Raw genomic sequence first — 20,684 nt, 5'->3', positions numbered from 1 at the left:
TAAACACAAGCGGGCGGATCTCCTAAGTGACAGGCAGGGTCAGATTGCAGGGTTCAGCATAGCTGAACCCTGGATCTGTCCTTGTGTCACTCAGTCACCTCCCCCCACACACGTTAGTAAGCACCAGGCATACATTAACCCCTCCCTCTCCAATAAAATTAACCCCTTCCCTGCCAGTGTCATTTTTACAGTAACAGTGCATATATATATAGCACTGATTACTGAAGTAATGTCACTGGTACCCCGAAAAGTGTCAAAAATGTCAGTCAAGGGTCCGATCTGTCCGCCGCAATGTCGCAGTCCCGCAAAAAAAAATCGCAGATCGCCGCCATTACTCGTTAAAAAAAAACCACCAAAAATGACAGAAATCTTTCCCTTAGTTAGTAAACGCAATAACTTTTGCACAAACCAATCAAAATATGCTTATTGTGATTTTTTTACCAAACATAGGTAGCAGAAAACAAATTGGCCAAAAATTTTAAAAAATTTTGATTTTTACATTTTTTGGGGGAATTTCATCTAAAAAAAAATGTGAAAAATATTGTTATTTTTTCAAAATTTACGCATTTTTTTTGTTTATAGCGCATGATCAAAAAATCGCACAGGTGATCAAATACCACCAAAAGAAAGCTCTGTTTGTGGGAAAAAAGGACACAAATTTCGTTTGGGTATGTCAGTTAAAGTCGCACAGTGCCGAATCGCAAAAAGTGGCCCAGACGTAAGACAGCAAAATCCTCTAGTGGTAAAGTGGTTAAAGTCCCACCGTGTGATTTTCGTGCGTTTTTTGGTGGATGCAGTCTGATTTGACCCCAGTTTTTTCATATACAGGGATGGAGACCAATAGCATGACCTGCTTGTCTCATGTAAAGTCCCAAATATTTTATGACATTAGGGATGGAGGCACTGTGCTTTACAGCCCAGTTGCCTCATATAAAGTCCCAATCTGTGTTTTACACTGCATCCGCCAAGGGGTTGGAGGTATATGCTTCTCAGCTGGTTGTTTTCAGTTTGTACCATCGCAGTAACATCGCTATTAAAGTTTTGAGATACTAGACCAGTCAAGGATGGGGGTGGGTTGGGGAAGGTTTAGGCTGCTCCCTCCGACCTGCCTCCTATCCATCCATTAGCAGCCATGTGCTCCCATTGTGGAGACTCTCAAATTAAAAGTGTTAGGACTGCAGGTAAAACAGGGTGCCGTGTAGTGGCCCTGCAGCTTACACATGCGTTTGCAAATGCATGTCAACTAAACCCCTGTTCTTTATTTATATCATGAGACAGGTCTACTTGGTTGGTGGCAGACTGGAGGGTGAGTACATCAGACTGGGGGCTGGCTGGCTTCCATGCACCTCTTTTAATCCTTTTCAACCTTCGTTTTCTGATACAGGGATGGAGACGCAGGTCATTACCTGCTGGTGTCTCACCTAAAGTCCCACATAGCCTACATTGCTTATATATATATATATTTTAGCAGACTCTGGAGAATAAAATGGCATTATTTTTGTCACACGGTATTTGCGCTGAAATAAGAAACAGCAAAGTTAGCCCTATTTTATGGTATATTGTAAAAGATGATGTCATGCCGAGTAAACAGATACCTAACATGTTACGGTTTAAAATTGCGCACACTCATGGAATGGTAACAAACTACAGCACTTAAAAATCTCCATAGGCAACGCTTTAAAACATTTTAATGGTTACCAGTTTAGAGTTTCAGAAGAGGTCTTCTGTAGAATTATTGCTCTTGCTCTGGTGATCGCGGCGATACCTCTCATGTGTGATTTGAACACCATTTTCATTTGCGGACGTGACTTACGTATGTGTTTTCTTTGGTGCGCAAGCTCATGGGGACAGGGGCGCTTCCGACCCCTCCACTGCACTTCAAATTATTCAAATTCGCGAAATCAGCATTTTTGAATACTGACATTTTTTTAAATCGGCCCCACTGGCAGCCGAGTAAACCAGAAGTGATGTCCTGACGTCGCTTCTGGGTTACATGATCAGAGAACCGATCTAAGCCAAATACGGTTTTGTTTGGGACTCCAACCAGCAAGTGGACGTACCGGCTGGTTGCTCAGGTCTCCCAGTGGGACGGTAGACCCGGGCAGAGCCGCGGGAGGGGGGGAACGTCCCATCCTGCTCACTGGGATAACGGCCAAGCGGCTGCTGAGCCGCATCGGCTCTTATCTACTGAAAGTCGATTGCTGGCTCTTAAAAACGGTACCAGGGTTATGCTTGCCGTTGCAGGCATCATCCTGGTACAACCATATCTTCAAGCTGACGTACAGGTACATCAGTTTTTATGAAGTGGTTAAAATAAGCTGAAAAAAGCAGAGCAATAACACATGTCCAAAATTCAACTGGGGGATAATGAAGTGGGGAATATCAACTCAGTAGAGGACAACCATGGGGAAAATTGAAATTTTAAAACAATTTTCAGACAAATCATAGGCTTGTAAGTCAATTCTCCTCTCCCTGAATAAGAACTGATGGCAATGCACCATTGCAATAGGGTTGGGGGAGTGGGTAAAAAAACACTTCTGTATAACCTATTTTTGGGCTAAAAATAAGGCTTGAATCCATAGCAAGCTATATTCCGATTGAATTACCCCCTCTGGCATAATTCCCAGTATAGCTAGTTTTGGAGCTAAGGGAACTTGAGTAGAACTATGCCATTGAGTACCTGAAAAATGAAGGATCAGTAGTGATGAAGTTTGGGGCCTCTCCATAACATGTGGATGAGGGTTCCAGTATCAGTGGTACATCTAGGACAGTAGGGAGGGGCATTTCTCCCCCAAGAGGTGGAGCTTCTGACACAGCAGATTTCCAGTGCTACCCTGTGTTTTTCCTGATTGAGACCAAATTGTTGCACCCAACAGAGACCGCTGCTGGTGCTGGAGGAACCAGAGTGTGTGCAGGGGATTGTGCCCTAGAGGGAAGGGACCCTGTGAGCTGCAGGAGAGGGCAACTGCGCCTGAAAAATATGTAATTTTGTCTGGAATTGCTACAATCAGGTCCTGAGTTGCCAGTATTGCCCTCAGAGACTGCAGAAGATGGCTTGGTTGCCAATGTTCCAGACATCCATGAGAGAAAGGAGACACCATGACAAATGAGTGGTGTGAGGCCACTGGCCAATATAGTTCTTGCTCTCCTTTTAATAGAGATAGTATCACTGCATTTGGGACACCCAGGTATTTATATTGAGGACTACGCCCCCCAAAAAGTCTGTTTAGAGGGCTCCAACACAGTTTTGGCCCCCAACGCTGGCCACCAACAGGCCCCAATTGGAAGAGATAAGGAAGGGCTATAACTTTTACCCCTGAGGGTATATATATCCTATATTTAGGGGCCCCCATGTGTCAGAGCCTGGGAAATGCAGACTTTGACCCTTGAACCTGGTTTGTGATATCCTGCAAAACTATATTCAATAATATCTTATTTGTTACTAGTATTTGCTGGGAGGCCCAAATAAACATCCTTTTTTTCAATCTTGGTGTGGGTAAGTCGTTATCACCAGGAGCCAGGGAACACGATCATCCAGAAGCTCCTTCAGGGGTAGTGTCATAATTGCCATAATAAAGGCTTTCTTTCCTTTATTTTTACCTGGTGATCTAGTCAATTAGTCTGTTGTTTTTCAACAGAACAAGCTGTCCTGCAGATGTAGCAGTTAGAGGATTGAGACAAACCCTTAACACTGACAGGGGTCAGCTTTTATTTACTTCTATAAAACTTTTATCCCAAAAAGAACAACAATTTTGCTGTATCTACTTGATAAAGTGTTAGCTGGAGTTCAGTTTCAATATAACACCCCAGGCTGTCAATGCTGCTGTCCAAGGGTGTCTCTGTTTCTCCGTCATCCAGGGTGGGAGCAGTCTAATACAGGCGGTGTGTTACTAGCTAGATCACCAGGTGAAAACAGAGGGGAAAGCCTAAAAAAGAAAACGTATGCAGCCACCACGTCTAATGGTTGGGAAACTGCTATATATTTAATTTTTGTTTTGGGTTTAATACCACTTTAAAATGGCAAAGACCATATATATATATATATATATAGTCGCTGCTTTCAGCCTGGTTCTCATCTATGCAGGTTCCAGTTTTTATATCACAGGTGGATTTTGCATTTTTCAATACACATTTTTGATCCATTGAAGTCTTTGAAACCAAAAACCAGAAAAAAATCACTGGCCCTTTCCACAAAATGGCAACAACAAGAGAAGGACGCACCAACCTTGTGCATTACCACTAAAAAAGTTTATTAAAAACAAAATAAGTAGCGTACATTATACTCACAAATGTAAGATGTATACATGCATGTAGGAAATAGGAACCAATCATCCACAGAACACTTCTCTCTGCTGCTGGATGGCATGATGGCATCCACAAAGACCTGGCTTGGCTTACGCGTTTCGAGGAAGAACCCTCTTCCTCAGAGCCAAAATCGCCATGGCCATTCATACCACTTGAGTGCAGGAGAGATACTGTTGCTTTCCACAAAATGCACAGATGTGAACATGACCCGTATTAAACCATGTTAAATGAACTGTAGTGTGTTCCTGCAAAACTGAAAACGCACTAAAAAATGCATAGGTATGAACTAGGCTTTTCTGTTAATCTGATATTCTTTAATGGTTCCATGTTTTAATAAAGTCTGTTTATACCACATTGTTGTTCTTTTTTTAATAGTTTAATAGTATATAAAACTCTCACCTGCTGCCAAAGTCCTCCCAAGTCCAGGATCACTGGTTACACAGCCCACCTTATTGCACAGTGTTACAGTAAAGGCGTATTCCACATAAGGCTCCAGGTCTGACGCTTCATAAAAAAACTCATCACTCTCAGCTACATAGATCACCTGGAGAAAGAAAAATGTGTATATTTAGCATTGGCTGATACCAGCATATGAAATGGAACATCTAAGTCAAGTTTAAAGAGAATCTGTCACTTTGTCCATTCAAGGAAAATGACAGTTTTTTTTTGCCAAGCCACACCCTTCACTCACTGACACTTACAGTATGTTTGCTGTGCTCACCTGATGCTCCATTAGTCTGTTGGAGCCTTTGGAAATACCTTGTTCTTCCAGGTATGGAGGAGCATGTGACCTTCTCCCCTTCCTTCCAGGGTGCACTGGGTCTGGGGACCCAATCACCAGACCAAGCACTATGACATGGAGGAGAGGAGAAGGTCATTAACCTTGTGTACGTTCCACTACACTGACCTGGAGCTCAGATAGGGGTTAGACTCTCTAACTCTGCTTGGACCAACAGAGCAGTGGTGGAGTACAGAGAAGGTAATGCCTTTTGTCCAGGGCTGTCCTGTCTGCTGAAAAGTGCAAAAGACTACACAAGAATTTTGTCCGCCGATTGCAGAAGTGATGTCATGTGATGGTTAACTTTCCCTGTGTTTTTTCTTCTCTGAGCATGCCCAGTCTTGCAAATCTGCTGATTGTCGGCCGAATTCTGTACTGACTGGCGAACAATCGGCCGTTCTGGTGTTGGCCAACAAAAATTTTAATGCCTGCACGACAGATTCTTTTCGGCCGAAAGTGCACTGTCGGCTGTAGGAAACATAATACTAACAAGCCTACAATCGGCCGATCGGTCGTCGGCCGAATATTTACGGCCGACAATCGGTACGTGTGTACGGGGCTTAAGTATCGGTGAAAGGAAAGAGAACCTGTTAAAGAAAACCTCACTTTGCCCTGAATGGTTCACATCAATGCATTGCGGTAAAATGTGGCAAAATGCACACTCGGTGTTAGTGTTACATAAAAGGGTTAGATATAGGGGCACAGGAAGACTTAGGGGCATAATAATAAGGCAATTAATCCGACATCTGCCAAACATTCAGCAAAGGTGAATCTACCAGATGCAGGCGTTTTAAATGACAGTGATTGATTCACCATGAGTGAATGTTTGGTGAAAGTCACATTCACTGCTTTACCTGCTTTATAAAATACTCCTTAGGCCCCTTTCACATATGCTGTCCATTGTCTGTTTGTCATCCATCCATTTTAACGGATGAAAAATGGACATCAATGCATCTCTATAGAAAAACGGATGTAAATGGATCATCATCTATTTATATCAGTTTACATCCACATCTGTCATCATCCATTTTTTGAAACTGATCAAAGCTCTATTTTTCTTTCGTTAAAAAAACAGATCGGACGAAAAATTGATGTAAACTGAGGAATGGTCAGTTTTTCATCTGTTTTTGCATTGGTAGTGGATGTAAAAAAAAAAAATACTGAAAAACTGATGATCACTGATGAAAAACTGATGAATACTTCATCCATTTTGACATGATTGAACTGATGAAATGAACGGTCCACATGTGTGAAAGGGGCCTAAGAGTTATGGTAAACAACACCTATTCAAGTGAATAGGGGTGATCGGCAAGCGCCACACAACAGTCGGCAATGCACATGGTATCGGCATGCTAGTGTGAGGATCAAGGGGTTAAAGCAAGTGGTGAGGAGGTAATACAATGCCTCCCTACCACCTGTCAGATCTCGAAAGAATGCGGATCACTCTTCAGAGACTAAAGCTAATGTGAATGAGTCCTTAGTGTGAGGGTTAGTGTTAGGGTTACAGGAAGAGTTAGTGTTAGGTTTACAGGATGAGTTAGTGTGTGGGTTGTAGGACAGGTAAGTGTAAGGGGTTAGTGTTAGGGTTGTATGAAGGGTAAGTGTAAGGGGTTAGTGTTCAGGTTGTAGGACAGGTAAGTGTAAGGGGTTAGTGTTAGGGGGTTGTAGGACAGGTACATGTAAGGGGTCAGTGTTAGGATTGTAGGACAGGTAAATGTAGGGGGTCAGTGTTAGGGTTGTAGGACAGGTAGGTGTAAGGGGATAGTGTTAGGGTTGTCGGATGCGTAGGTGTAAGGGGTTAGTGTACGGGTGGTAGGACAGGTAAGTATAAGGGGTTAGTGTTAGGGTTGTAGGATGGGTAAGTGTAAGGGGTTAGTGTTGCGGTTGTAGGGCGGGTAAGTTTAAGTGGTCTGTGCTAGGGTTGTAGGACAGGTAAGTGTAAGGGGTTAGTGTTAGGGTTGTAGGATGGGTAAGTGTAAGGGGTCTGTACTAGGGCTGTAGGACAGGTAAGTGTAAGGGGTCTGTTCTAGGGTTGTAGGACAGGTAAGTGTAAGGGGTTAATGTTAGGGTTGTAGGATGGGTATGTAGCACCCTTCCAGTCAGGTGCCAGGTAGAGAGTATAGTTTTGACTCTGTCTGCCTATTAGAGGAGCAGCAGGCAAAATCTATATTGTTCTCTGCTTAACAGAGAGTCAGATCTGCTTAGTGTGCCCAGTGTGTGATACATCTGGTCTTAGGGAGTGTCCCCTTCTGATCCAATGGGGAAGCACATAGGATGCAGGAGGAAACCTAACCAATGATACACAGGCTTTTGGTACTGCCCCAGGGATTGCCACAGACAGTTGGTCTCAGTGCATTATAGGGCAGGGTATAAAAAGCCACGAGCACATGAGATAGAGGTCTTTGGCGAGAAGCAGAGTCCCAGAAGGAGAGTGGCGGCTGCCTTCTCTTCTGCAGCAGTTGGTGATGGTCCCAGGCAGTCGGCCTGGTGAACCGGTGGTATGAGGCTGAACCCAGAGGTCCAGGAGAGCTGACTGAGGAATCGGGGCACTGCGAGAATCTGGAAAGCAGCATCGTGGTTACAGAGGATCTTGCCCAGCAGACAGCGAACGGTTGTCAGCTAGTACAGAGAAAGGGGGTACTGAGGGAGTACCCTGAAGAGAAACACAAATAGGAACACCTTCCTCATCTTCATTCAAGTGGCAGGATGAAGAAGCGGCCTTGCCGCATTCTCAAATTAGAAGTCCTCTGAAGTGTGAATAGTTAACAGTTGGAGTATCCCACTCATCCCTTCTCCCATCCCAATATAAATAAAACAACAAAAACAACAACCCCGAGACTGATAATTGACTGAGCCAAGAACTTAAAGTATTGAGATTTCTGCAAGCAGTTGCTACGGGTAACCCAGGGGAATCCAAAAGTGTCATTCTTCAGCAGTCCTCTAGGGGGCAGTGCTATAGGTACATTTAAGGGGTCAGTGTTCGGGTTGTCTGACGGGTAAGTGTAAGGGGTTAGTATTAGGGTTGGCACGCTTACTGCACGTTTTTGCATGTGCGCTGACGTGTCTTTGACACATGTTTTTTATATACATGTGTGGTGCATTTTGCCTAAGCTTGCATTTCCTTTAAGGTCACTTCCGTCTTTTTTCTTTTCTAGGCTTTTATGTGTCCCTACTGGGTTGCAGTGCATTTCCATGTATTTACATGCATTTGTGTGCATTTCTGCACATTTATAGGGTGGAAAAATACAACATGTTTTTTTTTCACGGCAGTGCACTGTAATAGTGGAAACCATGCCCATAGGATAACCTGGATTCTGGACTGTATGCAATGGGAACGCAATCAAAAATGCATAAAACTGCATCCAACTGCATCTGGTGTGAATGGGCCCTCAGCGTTCATTTTTGAGTTAGGGTTAGTTTAGGGTTCCAAGAAGCGCTAATGTTAGGGAGGGTTAGTATTCGGGGTGCTTAGTATTAGGCCTCATGCACACTGGAAGTTATCAGAACATCAGGAGAAAGCTGTAGCTGTAGGAGGAGTTTTTTAGCTTTTTTTTGCAGTAGTGTTTTCAGCGTTTTTAGCTTTTTTTCAGCTATAGCGTTTTTTAGCTTTTATTTAGCAAAACTGTATTCCCACAAAAGCTCTTAGCTCAAAAACGTTGATAAACGCTGAATAGCCACGTTTTTCAGCGTTTTTAAGCTTTTATCAGAGTTAAAGCGGTTTTACAGCTGAAAAACACCTCTTAAAACCCATGACTAGGGGATTAAAGATGATTTGTCTTCATTCTGCTCTGACCATCACTCTCCTCCTCCATTATAAATAACCACATGACCACAGGTTGGAGTTAAATGGCCATAGCAGCCTTTTATTAACAAATCTGTATACATAACAGGTAAATAACACGTTAAACCCATTTTTTTATTGAAGCCTCAAGGTCCCGGTAGGCATCAAAGAAGAAAGTACCTGTGTCTGACTTTATTAGGCCTCCAGCCACCACAGCACCGGCTCGGAGACAACCAGTCGCAGATACCAACATACCAACTACTGGGAGCCATACCTCAGACGGGTCCCTACTAAGTATAAGTTTGTACCATACTAACCTACCAGGACCTTGTACCCCGCTTGCTGCCATGACAAAGAACCACCTCAAAAAGAAGAAAGCCTCTATTAAAACAAAAACCAAAAACTAGGGCGGTGGAACGCAAAACCAAAAGTCAGAAAAAACAATACAATACAAGAAAATGGGAGGGAGGGTGGGAAATATTCTCCAATGCAGCTTTCCTCTGACTGAAGACTTCCTGAGGCCTCTCGCTTGACCTCGAGCCCCTAGCTCGACTATTTATGTCGGCGGTCAGCCCCTCACATGCAAAGTGACGTAGATCTACTTCGCTAGCCTGTGAGGATCTAGGGAGCGAGCGCGCGCCCCCGGAGGCGCGCTCCCGCGTGGTCACGGACCCCCCGCGCGTGTGACCGGCGGACCCGATGTCCGCCGGTCACTCGGCGATCGTCGCTGCAGAGGGAGAAAGGCAGGTGGCTGATGTAAACAAGCCGCCTGTCATTCTCCCCTGTGTAGAAACAGTGATCATACGGTTCTACTATGTAGGACCGTTGATCATTGTTCCTACATAGCAAGCCACAGCCAATCACAGTTAGAATCACGCCCCTAGGGACACACACCACCTCTCCCTCTCAAAAAAAGTTAACCCCTTCACTGCCAGTGTAATTTTGCAGTAACAGTGCATATGTATAGCACTGATTACTGTAGAAATGTCACTGGTAACCCCAAAAGTGTCAAAAATGTCAGTCAAGGATTCGATCTGTCCGCCGCAATGTCACAGTACCACAAAAAAAATCACAGATCGCCGCCATTACGCGTTAAAAAAAACAATAAAAATGGCAAAAATCTTTCCCTTTGTTAGTAAACGCGATAACTTTTGCGCAAACCAATCAAAATACGCTTTTTTTTGTGATTTTTTTTACCAAACATATGTAGCATAAAACAAATTGGCCGAAAATGTTAAAAAATTTTGATTTTTACATTTTTTTTGGGGAATTTCATATAAAAAAATTTGAAAAATATTGTTATTTTTGCAAAATTGACGCTCTTTTTTTGTTTATAGCGCATGATCAAAAAATCGCACGGGTGATCAAATACCACCAAAAGAAAGCTCTGTTTGTGGGAAAAAAGGACGTCAAATTAGTTTAGGAACAGCATCGCACGACCGCGCAATTGTCCGTTAAAGTCAAGCAGTGCCGAATCGCTAAATAGGCCCTGGTCAGGAAGGGGGTAAAATCTTCCGGGGATTAAGTGGTTAAAAGTCCCACCACTTATATTTTCTATCATACTGGGCTGAAAACCCCTCTTGTCCCAAACCCCTTTAACCCCTGTCATGCCGGCCCTCCGCCCATGTCATCTGTGGATCCGGAAATTGCTCGGTTGAGAAAATGTGTAAGACAAGGGGTTTGGGTGGATTGTGACCCAAGCTATCACAGAATCAAACAAGAGCTGAGTATTGCAGGACAACTAGTTCTACGTGGCAATCGTATTGTGATGCCTAAAGACTTACGGAAACGTACATTACATTTAGCCCATGAGGGCCATCAAGGCATTGTACGCACCAAACAAAGATTACGTGAGAAAGTCTGGTGGCCAGGAATTGACAAGGATGTGGAACGTTTGGTTTCTTCATGTCGAGCATGTCAGTTGGTGGGCAGCAAACCTAAACCAGAACCAGTAACTCACACTGTTCTACCTGAGGGACCATGGGAAGATTTAGCCATTGATCTGTGCGACATTCCATCTGGACACCATCTTTTAGTTGTTGTGGACTGTTATTCAAGGTGGCAAGAGGTGGTAGTTCTCACTAAAGCTACATCATCAACTGTAATTGAGGGGTTGGAGAGCATTTTTGCATCTCATGGGTTGCCTAAACGGATTGTGAGTGATAATGGTGCCCAATTTACTTCTCAGGAATTTCAGGATTATCTGAAATCAAATGCTATTGATCATCATCGTACAACTCCATACTGGCCACAGGCTAACGGGGAAGTGGAACGCCAGAATCGAACCTTGCTGAAAGCTTTGCGGATTGCTCATTTAGAGAGAAGAGACTGGAAAAAGGAACTGTGGCGTTTTCTTTTGGCTTATCGCACAACTCCGCATACTGTCACTGGCGTTAGTCCTGCGGAACTTCTTTGTGGTCGCAAATTCAGGACAAAATTGCCAGACATTGGGGGTCCTCCTACAAGTCAGAAACCTTTTCGGCATATTGATGAGGAAAGGAAGATCCGGGCTGAACAGTATGCAAACCACCGCCGCCATTGTCAACCTAGTGGCCTTCAACAGGGTGATAAGGTGTTGCTTCAAAGTGATCGGTTTAACAAACTGGCTCCGTCCTTTGAACCTGAGCCTTATGTTGTAAAGGAGAAAAGAGGTACTCAAGTGGTTTTAGAGGATTTAGATGGTCACACAAAAGTGCGTAATTCCTCATTTGTGAAGAAATTTATTGAGTCAGAAGGTCAAGTATCGGGAAAGATGGCGAACAGGCAAAGAGTAGTGATGATACTGCCAGTGATACAGACTTCAATCCACAACCATCCACATCGGAATGGCCAAGAGAAAAACGAGCAACAAATCCACCGGCCTACCTTAAGGACTATGTGTATAGTCAGGAGTTTATAGTTTAAATTTTTAGTTGTTCATCCATGCATTTTGTTAATCTTATTAACCACTTAAGCCCCGGAGGATTTGGCTGCTAAACGACCAGAGGGTATTTTGCGATTCGGCACTGCGTGACTTTAACGGACAATTGCGCGGTCGTGCGACGCTGTACCTAAACGAATTTGGCGTCCTTTTTTTCCCACAAACAGAGCTTTCTTTTGGCGGTATTTGATCACTTGTGCGATTTTTTGATCACGCGCTATAAACAAAAAAAGAGCGTAAATTTTGAAAAAATAGCAATATTTTTCCCTTTTTTTTATATGAAATTCCCCCCAAAAAAAATGTAAAAATCAAAATTTTTTAATATTTTCGGCCAATTTGTTTTATGCTACCTATGTTTGGTAAAAAAAATCGCAAAAAGCGTATTTTGATTGGTTTGCGCAAAAGTTATTGCGTTTACTAACAAAGGGAAAGATTTTTGTCATTTTTGTTGTTTTTTTTTTTAACGCGTAATGGCGGCGATCTGCGATTTTTTTTGCGGTACTGCGACATTGCGGCGGAAAGATCGGACCCTTGACTGACATTTTTGACACTTTTGGGGTTACCAGTGACATTTCTACAGTAATCAGTGCTATATATATGCACTGTTACTGTAAAAATACACTGGTAGTGAAGGGGTTAACTTTATTTGAGAGGGAGGGGCTGTGTGTGTCCCTAGGGGCGTGATTCTAACTGTGATTGGCTGTGGCTTCAACTGTATGCAGAGTGATCAATGGATCTACATAGTAGATCCATGTGATCAGCTCTCATACAGAGAGGAGAATGACAGGCAGCTTGTTTACACAAGCTGCCTGACTTTCTCCCTCTCCCCCGCCGATCGCAGAGTGGCCGGCGGCGATCGGGTCCGCCGGTCACGCGCGCGGGGGGGTCCGTGACCACGCGGGAGCGGGAGCGCGCCTCCGGCGGCGCGCGCTCGCTCCCTAAACCCTCACAGGCGAGCGACGTAGACCTACGTCACTTTGCCTGTGAGGGGCTGACCGCCGCCGTAGATAGTCGTGCGGCGGTCGGCAAGTGGTTAATACGTTGTGCATGTTATGTTTTATTCAAAGAGAGGAGGGAATGTAGTATGGTAAGCAACGGGTTAAGTTGCTGTCTGCAAAATGTTACAATTATGTATATGTCTGGGAGCTGGGTGTGGCTGAAGTTAGTTGCATGCTGATGTGCAGTGAATAAAGAAGCAACCTGTAAAGCCTGTCTGTGTTAATACACTACACCATGTCTCTTCTGTCCTTTACTCCGGGCCTCTCTTTAGTTCCGCCCCTGCCAAAAACTGCTGATAACAGCCTGTGTGTGCATGGACACATAGGATAACATGCTGGAGAGTTTACTGGCTGTAATAAAAAACATCTGACTTCAAAAACAGCCGCTGTAAAAATGTCCCGTGTGCAAGAGGCCTTAGGGTTACAAGGAATATTAGTGTGAGGGCTATAAGGAAGGGTAATGGGAGAAGGAGTTTAGGGTAGGGAATTGCTCTCAGAGCTGGAAGCTTTTCTTTAAAATGTATCCTTTGCAAAAAGTTTGACTGTATTTATTATTTGACAAGCTGGGTTTTCTTTTTAACAGCACTCACTGATCCTCCAGCCATAAAACCCATATCTCTTCAGCCGATAATCTGGCCTGAAATCGTCTTTTCAGTCTTTGATCGGCGCTGCTTTCACCTTTACTCTCTTGTCAAGACACACGCTGCTTTCCTATGTACTGGAGGAAAGCTCCGTCCTTTAATCTTTCTGTACCCCTTATACTTTCTGATAGTAATCTGGAATGGACTCGGTTCTCTCCTATTTTTCTCTTGTTTGCTGAAATTCACGGTATTTACTTGTTAAGATGTTTATCTGGGCATCCTTTTCAATTAAGAGATAATAAACCCAAAAGAAAACATTTATTATATTGCAGCTTAGCAATTCTTCGATTTGCAAGCAGAAAAAAAAAAAAAAAGATTATTGGACTTTAAATGAGGCATGTCATGAATGTAAACAAAAATAATAATAATATTCATAATAATAATGAATCAAGTACATGTAACTTCAGATTTATTAAAACAATCATGGTTGAACAAATCATAATCATACATGATGGAATTTTCCAATTATCATATATACAATTCTTAGATGTGATGGCTGCATTAGTTTTCTTTTTTTAAGCTTTCTTGCCTTTATTTTCATCTGGTGATCCAGCCCGTAAGTCTGTTGTTTTTACAGAACAAGCTGTACTGCAAATTTTGCAGTTAGAGCATGGGTGTCCAAGCTTTTGGCTTCTCTGGGCCACTTTGAGTGTAGAGAAATTTTTTCGGGCCGCATATAAAATATAAACTATAGTTAAGGTATATAAGTAATAAAACGCCACCGTGCCCTTCCCGCGCTGCTGCCCCCCCCCCCCAAGCACTTATTTAACACAACTAGGGGATGATCCCTTCTGAGGCAGTCTCTGCCTACAGTTAGTTGGAAGCCGCTGTGGCCGTTTACCCGACCCAACTTCCTTCTTCCCCATCAAAAAAAAAAAAAAAATTGTCAGGGGGCAGTGGGCCGCATTCGGCCCCCGGCCCGCAGGTTGGACATGCCTGAGTTAGAGGGTTGTAACAAACCATAGACACTGACAGAGGTAATTATAATGATTGGCTATTTATTCGTGTAAAATCTTTATATCATAAATTTGCTATAACTGCAGTGTTAACTGGGGCTTGGCTTCAATTTGATGGTATAGTCCATGCAGTGGCGGCCCATCCATTGGGAGCACAGGGGCGCCGCCCCCCCATCCATGCATCCAGCCCCCTAATCTACATGCAGTAGGGTTTTTTTTTTTTTTAAGCACCTGATTAGAGCCAGAGGCTCTAATAAGCTTCAAAAAAGGGTGGGCTCGGGGCGCAGAGCACTGCGCCCTGAGCCCACCCAGTTGTATGACAATAGCAAATGAACATTCACTATTATCACAATGATTCTCCTCCCAGCCAATCAGGAAGCATTAAGATAAAAACCTTATGTGTGCAGCTTCCCCCTCAGTCCCCCTAATACCTACTTGAGCCCCATCTTGATCCAGCCATGTTGCACAAGAGACTTGACTGTCTGGGACTCTCCCTCCTGATTGGCTGAGACACATTGGCTCCCACTGCTATCAGTCAGTGAGCCAGTGAGAAGAGAGAGGGGGTAGGGCCAAGCCCTGACTCTGTGTCTGAATGGACACACAGAGCAGGGGCTCGGCTCGGGTGCCCCCATAGCAAGCTGCTTGCTGTGGGGGCACTTGCAGGAGGGAGGGGCCAGGAGCGCCAACGAGGGACCGAGAAGAGGAGGATCTGGACTGCTCTGTGCAAAAACCCATACACAGAGCAAGTGAGTAAAACATATTTGTTATTTTTAAATAAAAACAGGTCACATATGTTATATGCTATGAGGAAAGTGTTCATTATGAATTGACTTGTAGCCTTATAGTGTACTTAAAGGGACAGTACACATATATTTTTTGGTTTTAATTTTTGTTTTTTCATTTATTTATTTTCTATTTATTTTATGTTTTTATACTTTGTGGTACAGTATTTTGTACATATGAATTGTTGACTTATTGGACTGGTTTGTGCTTTATGGCTGCATTAGTTCGTTTTGGATTAGGTAAATAGGTGTGGCCAATTTTGGTAATGGGTTGCACGTGTTTTATTAAGTAATTCTTATAGATAATGTGATTTGATCCATAAATCATTAACCCCATTTTTATTAAAGGGATAGTGCATATTACTTGCACACATTTCACATATTGTTGTTGGGCAGTGCCATCCGTACCTCCTAGTTTTTCCAAGACTTTAGTATCACTTTAATTTGTATAGTAAGACAGAGAATGTTGGGGTTATGATGATTCATAATAATAATGTGAGATGAAGGAACAATGCAATATCTGCTTTACATTCAGCCCAAACTGAGATCGTGTTCAATATGTTTGGATTAACCTCTTTGTTTTGTATAATGCAGAACTTTGCTAGTTGCAGTGAACATGATCTTACCTCTGATGAAGCTCTTCCCACATCTGATGCATCCACTGGGTTGGACAGCAGATTGATTGTATAGCCGGTGACTTCCCCTCTGGTTACATCATTAGAAGGTCTCTCCCATGATACGTTTATAGAGTGTGATGACAGAGGGACCACAGTGGGGGGTGTCATGAAAATAGGTTCTGTAAAAACAATGCTTCAGTAAGGAAACAAACTCAAAAATGTCTTTTTGTAGCACCCTCCTAGTCAGGTGCTAGGCAAAGATATTTGTTTGCTTATCAGGGGAGCAGGATTTCTAGGCTAGCCTGTTACATGTGTCCAAGTGTGATTCACTTGGTCTGAGGGAGTGTTCCTACTGTATTCAATAGGGGAGCCTGTTGGACAGTGGAGGAAACCCAGCCAGTGACACACAGGCTTTTGTGATAGCCCCAGTGGGAGGGCACAACTGCAGTGCATTCTGGGATTGTTCATAAATGCCTAGGACACATGTGACAGAAAGTCTTTGGCGGGAAGCAGTGTCCCAGGAGGAGGGTGACGGCTGTCTCTCCTCATGTCAGAAAGGAAGTGGTCACAGGCAGTCGGCCTAGTGGACCGGATGTGTGGGGCTGAGCTGCAGGGTCCTGTGGAAGCTGACAGTGGAGCAGTGGCAGAGATTCCTGTGGAAAACAGTAGCTGTGAGTACCAGGGAGCTTGCCAGGGGTCTACCCAGGAAGGGGACCACTCCAGGGAGAGTCAGCAAGCAAAGGCCAGCACACACAGTGGGTCAGAAAGGGGGTGCCAAGATAGACCCTGAAGAGAAACTTAAAGTACTGTTCATCATTTAAAACCTTCACCTCAGTAGCAAAGTGAAGCAGCGGCCTTGCCGCACACACCACAGATAGATGTCCTCAAGTTGTGCATAGTTGCTAGTTGGAGTATCCCACTCATTCCTTCTTCCATCCCAGTTCCAAATAAAATACAAAAAAACAAATCCCCTGCACTGTTTATTGACTGAGCCAAGGACTTAAAGCTATACTTTCAATTGTCTGTTGCTATGGGTAACCCAGGGGAATCCAATTTAAGCAGCTCCCATGGGGGCAGTGCTACATAATGTAAGACTTTCAAAGGAAAGTATAACACCAGCATAGACAGAGATCTGACGTGATCACAGATCTCCAACGTATCAGATTTATTAGAGAGGATAAAAAAAACAGCAGCTTTTGTTAGAACATTCACTTTTAATCCAAATATCTACCCAGCATTTCCACTTTTTCATCATAAGGTGTCCTTATCCTGGTGGCCGGCATCAGTGGCGGTTCTACATTAACCACTTAAGCCCCGGAAGATTTTACCCCCATTCCGACCAGGGGGTATTTTGCGATTCGGCACTGCGTGAATTTAACGCACAATTGCGCGGTCGTGCGACGCTGTACCTAAACGAATTTGACGTCCTTTTTTTCCCACAAACAGAGCTTTCTTTTGGTGGTATTTGATCACCTGTGCGATTTTTTGATCACGCGCTATAAACAAAAAAAGAGCGTCAATTTTGCAAAAATAGCAATATTTTTCACATTTTTTTATATGAAATTCCCCCAAAAAAAAATGTAAAAATCAAAATTTTTAAAAATTTTCGGCCAATTTATTTTATGCTACCTATGTTTGGTAAAAAAAATCGCAAAAAGCGTATTTTGATTGGTTTGCGCAAAAGTTATCGCGTTTACTAACAAAGGGAAAGATTTTTGTCATTTTTGTTGTTTTTTTTTTTAACGCGTAATGGCGGCGATCTGCGATTTTTTTTGCGGTACTGCGACATTGCGGCGGACAGATCGGACCCTTGACTGACATTTTTGACACTTTTGGGGTTACCAGTGACATTTCTACAGTAATCAGTGCTATATATATGCACTGTTACTGTAAAAATACACTGGTAGTGAAGGGGTTAACTTTATTTGGAAGGGAGGGGCTGTGTGTGTCCCTAGGGGCGTGGTTTCTACTGTGATTGGCTGTGGCTCTAGCTGTAAAGACACTGATCAACGGATCTACATACCAGATCCGTTTTATCAGTGTCTTTGCAGCGAAGAGAATGACAGGCAGTTTGTTTACACAAGCTGCCTGACATTCTCCCTCTCCCCCGCCGATCGCCGAGTGACCGGCGGACATCGGGTCCGCTGGTCACACGCGCGGGGGGGTCCGTGACCACGCGGGAGCGGGAGCGCGCCCCGGGGGGCGCGCGCTCGCTCCCTAGACCCTCACAAGCAAGCAACGTAGCCCTACGTTAGTTTGCCTGTGAGGGGCTGACCGCCGACGTAGATAGTCGTGCGGCGGTCGGCAAGTGGTTAAATTGCTCCCCGGGCAAGACTCCCTCCCGGCGCCCCCCCCCCCCCCCAAAAAAAAATAACATGACAACATAACAATAAATGCAGAGTGCCATGGCATTGCCCCCAATAAATGCAGAGTGCCACAGCATTGTTGCCCCCAATAAATGCAGAGTGCCACAGCATTGTTGCCCCCAATAAATGCAGAGTGCCACAGCATTGTTGACCCCAATAAATGCAGAGTGCCACAGCAATGCCCCCAATAAAAGTAGAGCGCCACAGCAATACCCCCAATCAATGCAGAGTGCCACAGCATTGCCCCCAATCAATGCAGAGTGCCACAGCAATGCCCCCAATAAATGCAGAGTGCCACAGCATTGTTGCCCCCAATAAATGCAGAGTGCCACAGCATTGCCCCCTTTCAATGCAGAGCGCCACAGCAATGCCCTTTTTAATGCAGAGCGCCACAGCAATGCCCCTTTTCAATGCAGAGCGCCACAGCAATGCCCCCTTTAATGCAGAGTGCCACAGCAATGCCCCCTTTAATGCAGAGTGCCACAGCAATGCCCCCTTTAATGCAGAGCGCCACAACAATGCCCCCTTTAATGCAGAGCACCACAGCAATGCCCCCTTTAATGCAGAGTGCCACAGCAATGCCCCCTTTAATGCAGAGCGCCACAGCAATGCCCCCTTTAATGCAGAGTGCCACAGCAATGCCCCCTTTAATGCAGAGCGCCACAGCAATGCCCCTTTTAATGCAGAGCGCCACAGCAATGCCCCCTTTAATGCAGAGTGCCACAGCAATGCCCCCTTTAATGCAGAGTGCCACAGCAATGCCCCTTTTAATGCAGAGTGCCACAGCAATGCCCCCTTTAATGCAGAGTGCCACAGCAATGCCCCCTTTAATGCAGAGCACCACAGCAATGCCCCCTTTAATGCAGAGCGCCACAGCAATGCCCCTTTTAATGCAGAGTGCCACAGCAATGCCCCCTTTAATGCAGAGTGCCACAGCAATGCCCCTTTTAATGCAGAGTGCCACAGCAATGCCCCCTTTAATGCAGAGTGCCACAGCAATGCCCCCTTTAATGCAGAGTGCCACAGCAATGCCCCCTCTCAATGTAGAGATGCCACAGCATTGCCCCCTTTAATGCAGAGTGCCACAGCATTGCCCCCTTTAATGCAGAGTGCCACAGCAATGCCCCCTTTCAATGTAGAGATGCCAGAGTGCCACTTTTCAATGCAGAGCGCCAGCGTTCCCCCCGCGAGACCCGTCCGTGCACAGCACTTACCTTCACTTCTCTTCACGTCTCTTCAGTCCTCCCGCGGCGCCTCCTCCTCAGCCGATGGCGTGGGGTTTGCCTTTCGGCCAATCAGAAAGCGGGAGGACCCGCTCCCTGATTGGCCAGGAGGAGGATCAGTGTGACACTAGCGAATTTTCATTCGCTATTGTCACACAATGGGCGGGCTCGGGGGGGAGCAATGCTCTGCTCCTCGGCTCGGCTCGGCTGCGGCGGTTTTAGGCATGGGCGAACGGGGCTCGGGCGGTCCGGTACCATTTGATCCACGGACCGGTACCGGTCCGCGGCCCGGGTATGCCGCCCTCCACGTGTTATGAAAAAATGCCGCCCCGGACGACTGCCCCGTTCGCCCGTGCCTAAAACCGCCACTGGCCGGCATTATTCAACCCACTTCCTCTGTCTTAAACCTACCACAGTCTGTGACTGGACAGTGAATGGAGAAGCAGCACAGCGATGAGCTCATGCCTCTGCCACTTTCCTTTCTCCTATCAGCATGCCTCTTGTCGGCACATGAACTGATTGACTCCTTTTGCTGCTTCTTCCGCTCACATTCCAGCTCTGCTGTACAGGGACTGAAAAAGGCTGATAACAGATCACATTCAGATATGTACACTGCTTGCAGTAAAAAAAAAAAAAAAAAACACGTTAGAGCCTAATTAACCACTTGCTGACCAGCCGCCTTAGTTACACTGTGGCAGGTCGGCTCTCTTAGGTGAAACAAGGTAACTGTTCGTCCCTACGTGTAGCAGATAGTGGGGGCACTTGTGTGCTGCCAGAGGCGCACACATGCACCGATTGGCTGGAGGGGGAGCCAATCAGCGGGTCTAGTGGACTCAATGCTTGCTGGGCAGCCATGATCGCTCCCCATGGAGACAGAACCGCGAACTGCCTATGTAAACACAGCACAGTTCTTTGTGTTCATCCAGTAATTACAACCCCCACACAGTTAGAAAGCATCCCTTAGGCACATATTCAACCCATTTGATCGCCCCTGGTGTTAGCCCCTTCCCTGCCCGTGTCATTAGTACAGTAACCGTGCATATTTTTAGCACTGATTACTGAAGTAAAGTCACTGGCCCCCCCAAAAATGTCAAAAGTGTCAGTTTAGGTGTCAGTTTAGGTGTCCGATCTGTCCGCCGCAATGTCGCAGTCCCACTAAAAATCGCTGATCACTGCCATTACTAGTAAAAAATAAATAAATACAAATGACATGATTCTATACCCTAGTTTGTAGACGCGATAACTTTTGCGCAAACCAATCAATATATACTTATTGGGATTTTTTTTTACCAAAAACATGTAGCAGAATACATATTG

At 44.8% G+C, this 20,684-nt stretch overlaps 1 protein-coding gene across 1 annotated transcript in view; it reads right to left on the bottom strand.

Annotated features, from left to right (window-relative positions):
* USH2A (usherin) overlaps positions 1-20,684 on the bottom strand; it is a gene marked incomplete at its 5' end in the record, with an annotated part of 1,334,617 nt that overhangs the window by 1,005,498 nt on the left and 308,435 nt on the right. Inside the window, 2 exons of the mRNA XM_082250984.1 lie at positions 4,705-4,849; positions 15,788-15,957. Coding sequence (XP_082107110.1) covers positions 4,705-4,849; positions 15,788-15,957 — 315 coding nt within the window. The remainder of the gene's footprint in view (positions 1-4,704; positions 4,850-15,787; positions 15,958-20,684) is intronic.

The sequence above is a fragment of the Pelophylax lessonae genome (genome assembly GCF_965119305.1).
Source record: "Pelophylax lessonae genome assembly, chromosome: 3".
NCBI lineage: Eukaryota > Metazoa > Chordata > Amphibia > Anura > Ranidae > Pelophylax > Pelophylax lessonae.
This window is presented reverse-complemented; position numbering and strand designations above follow the sequence as displayed.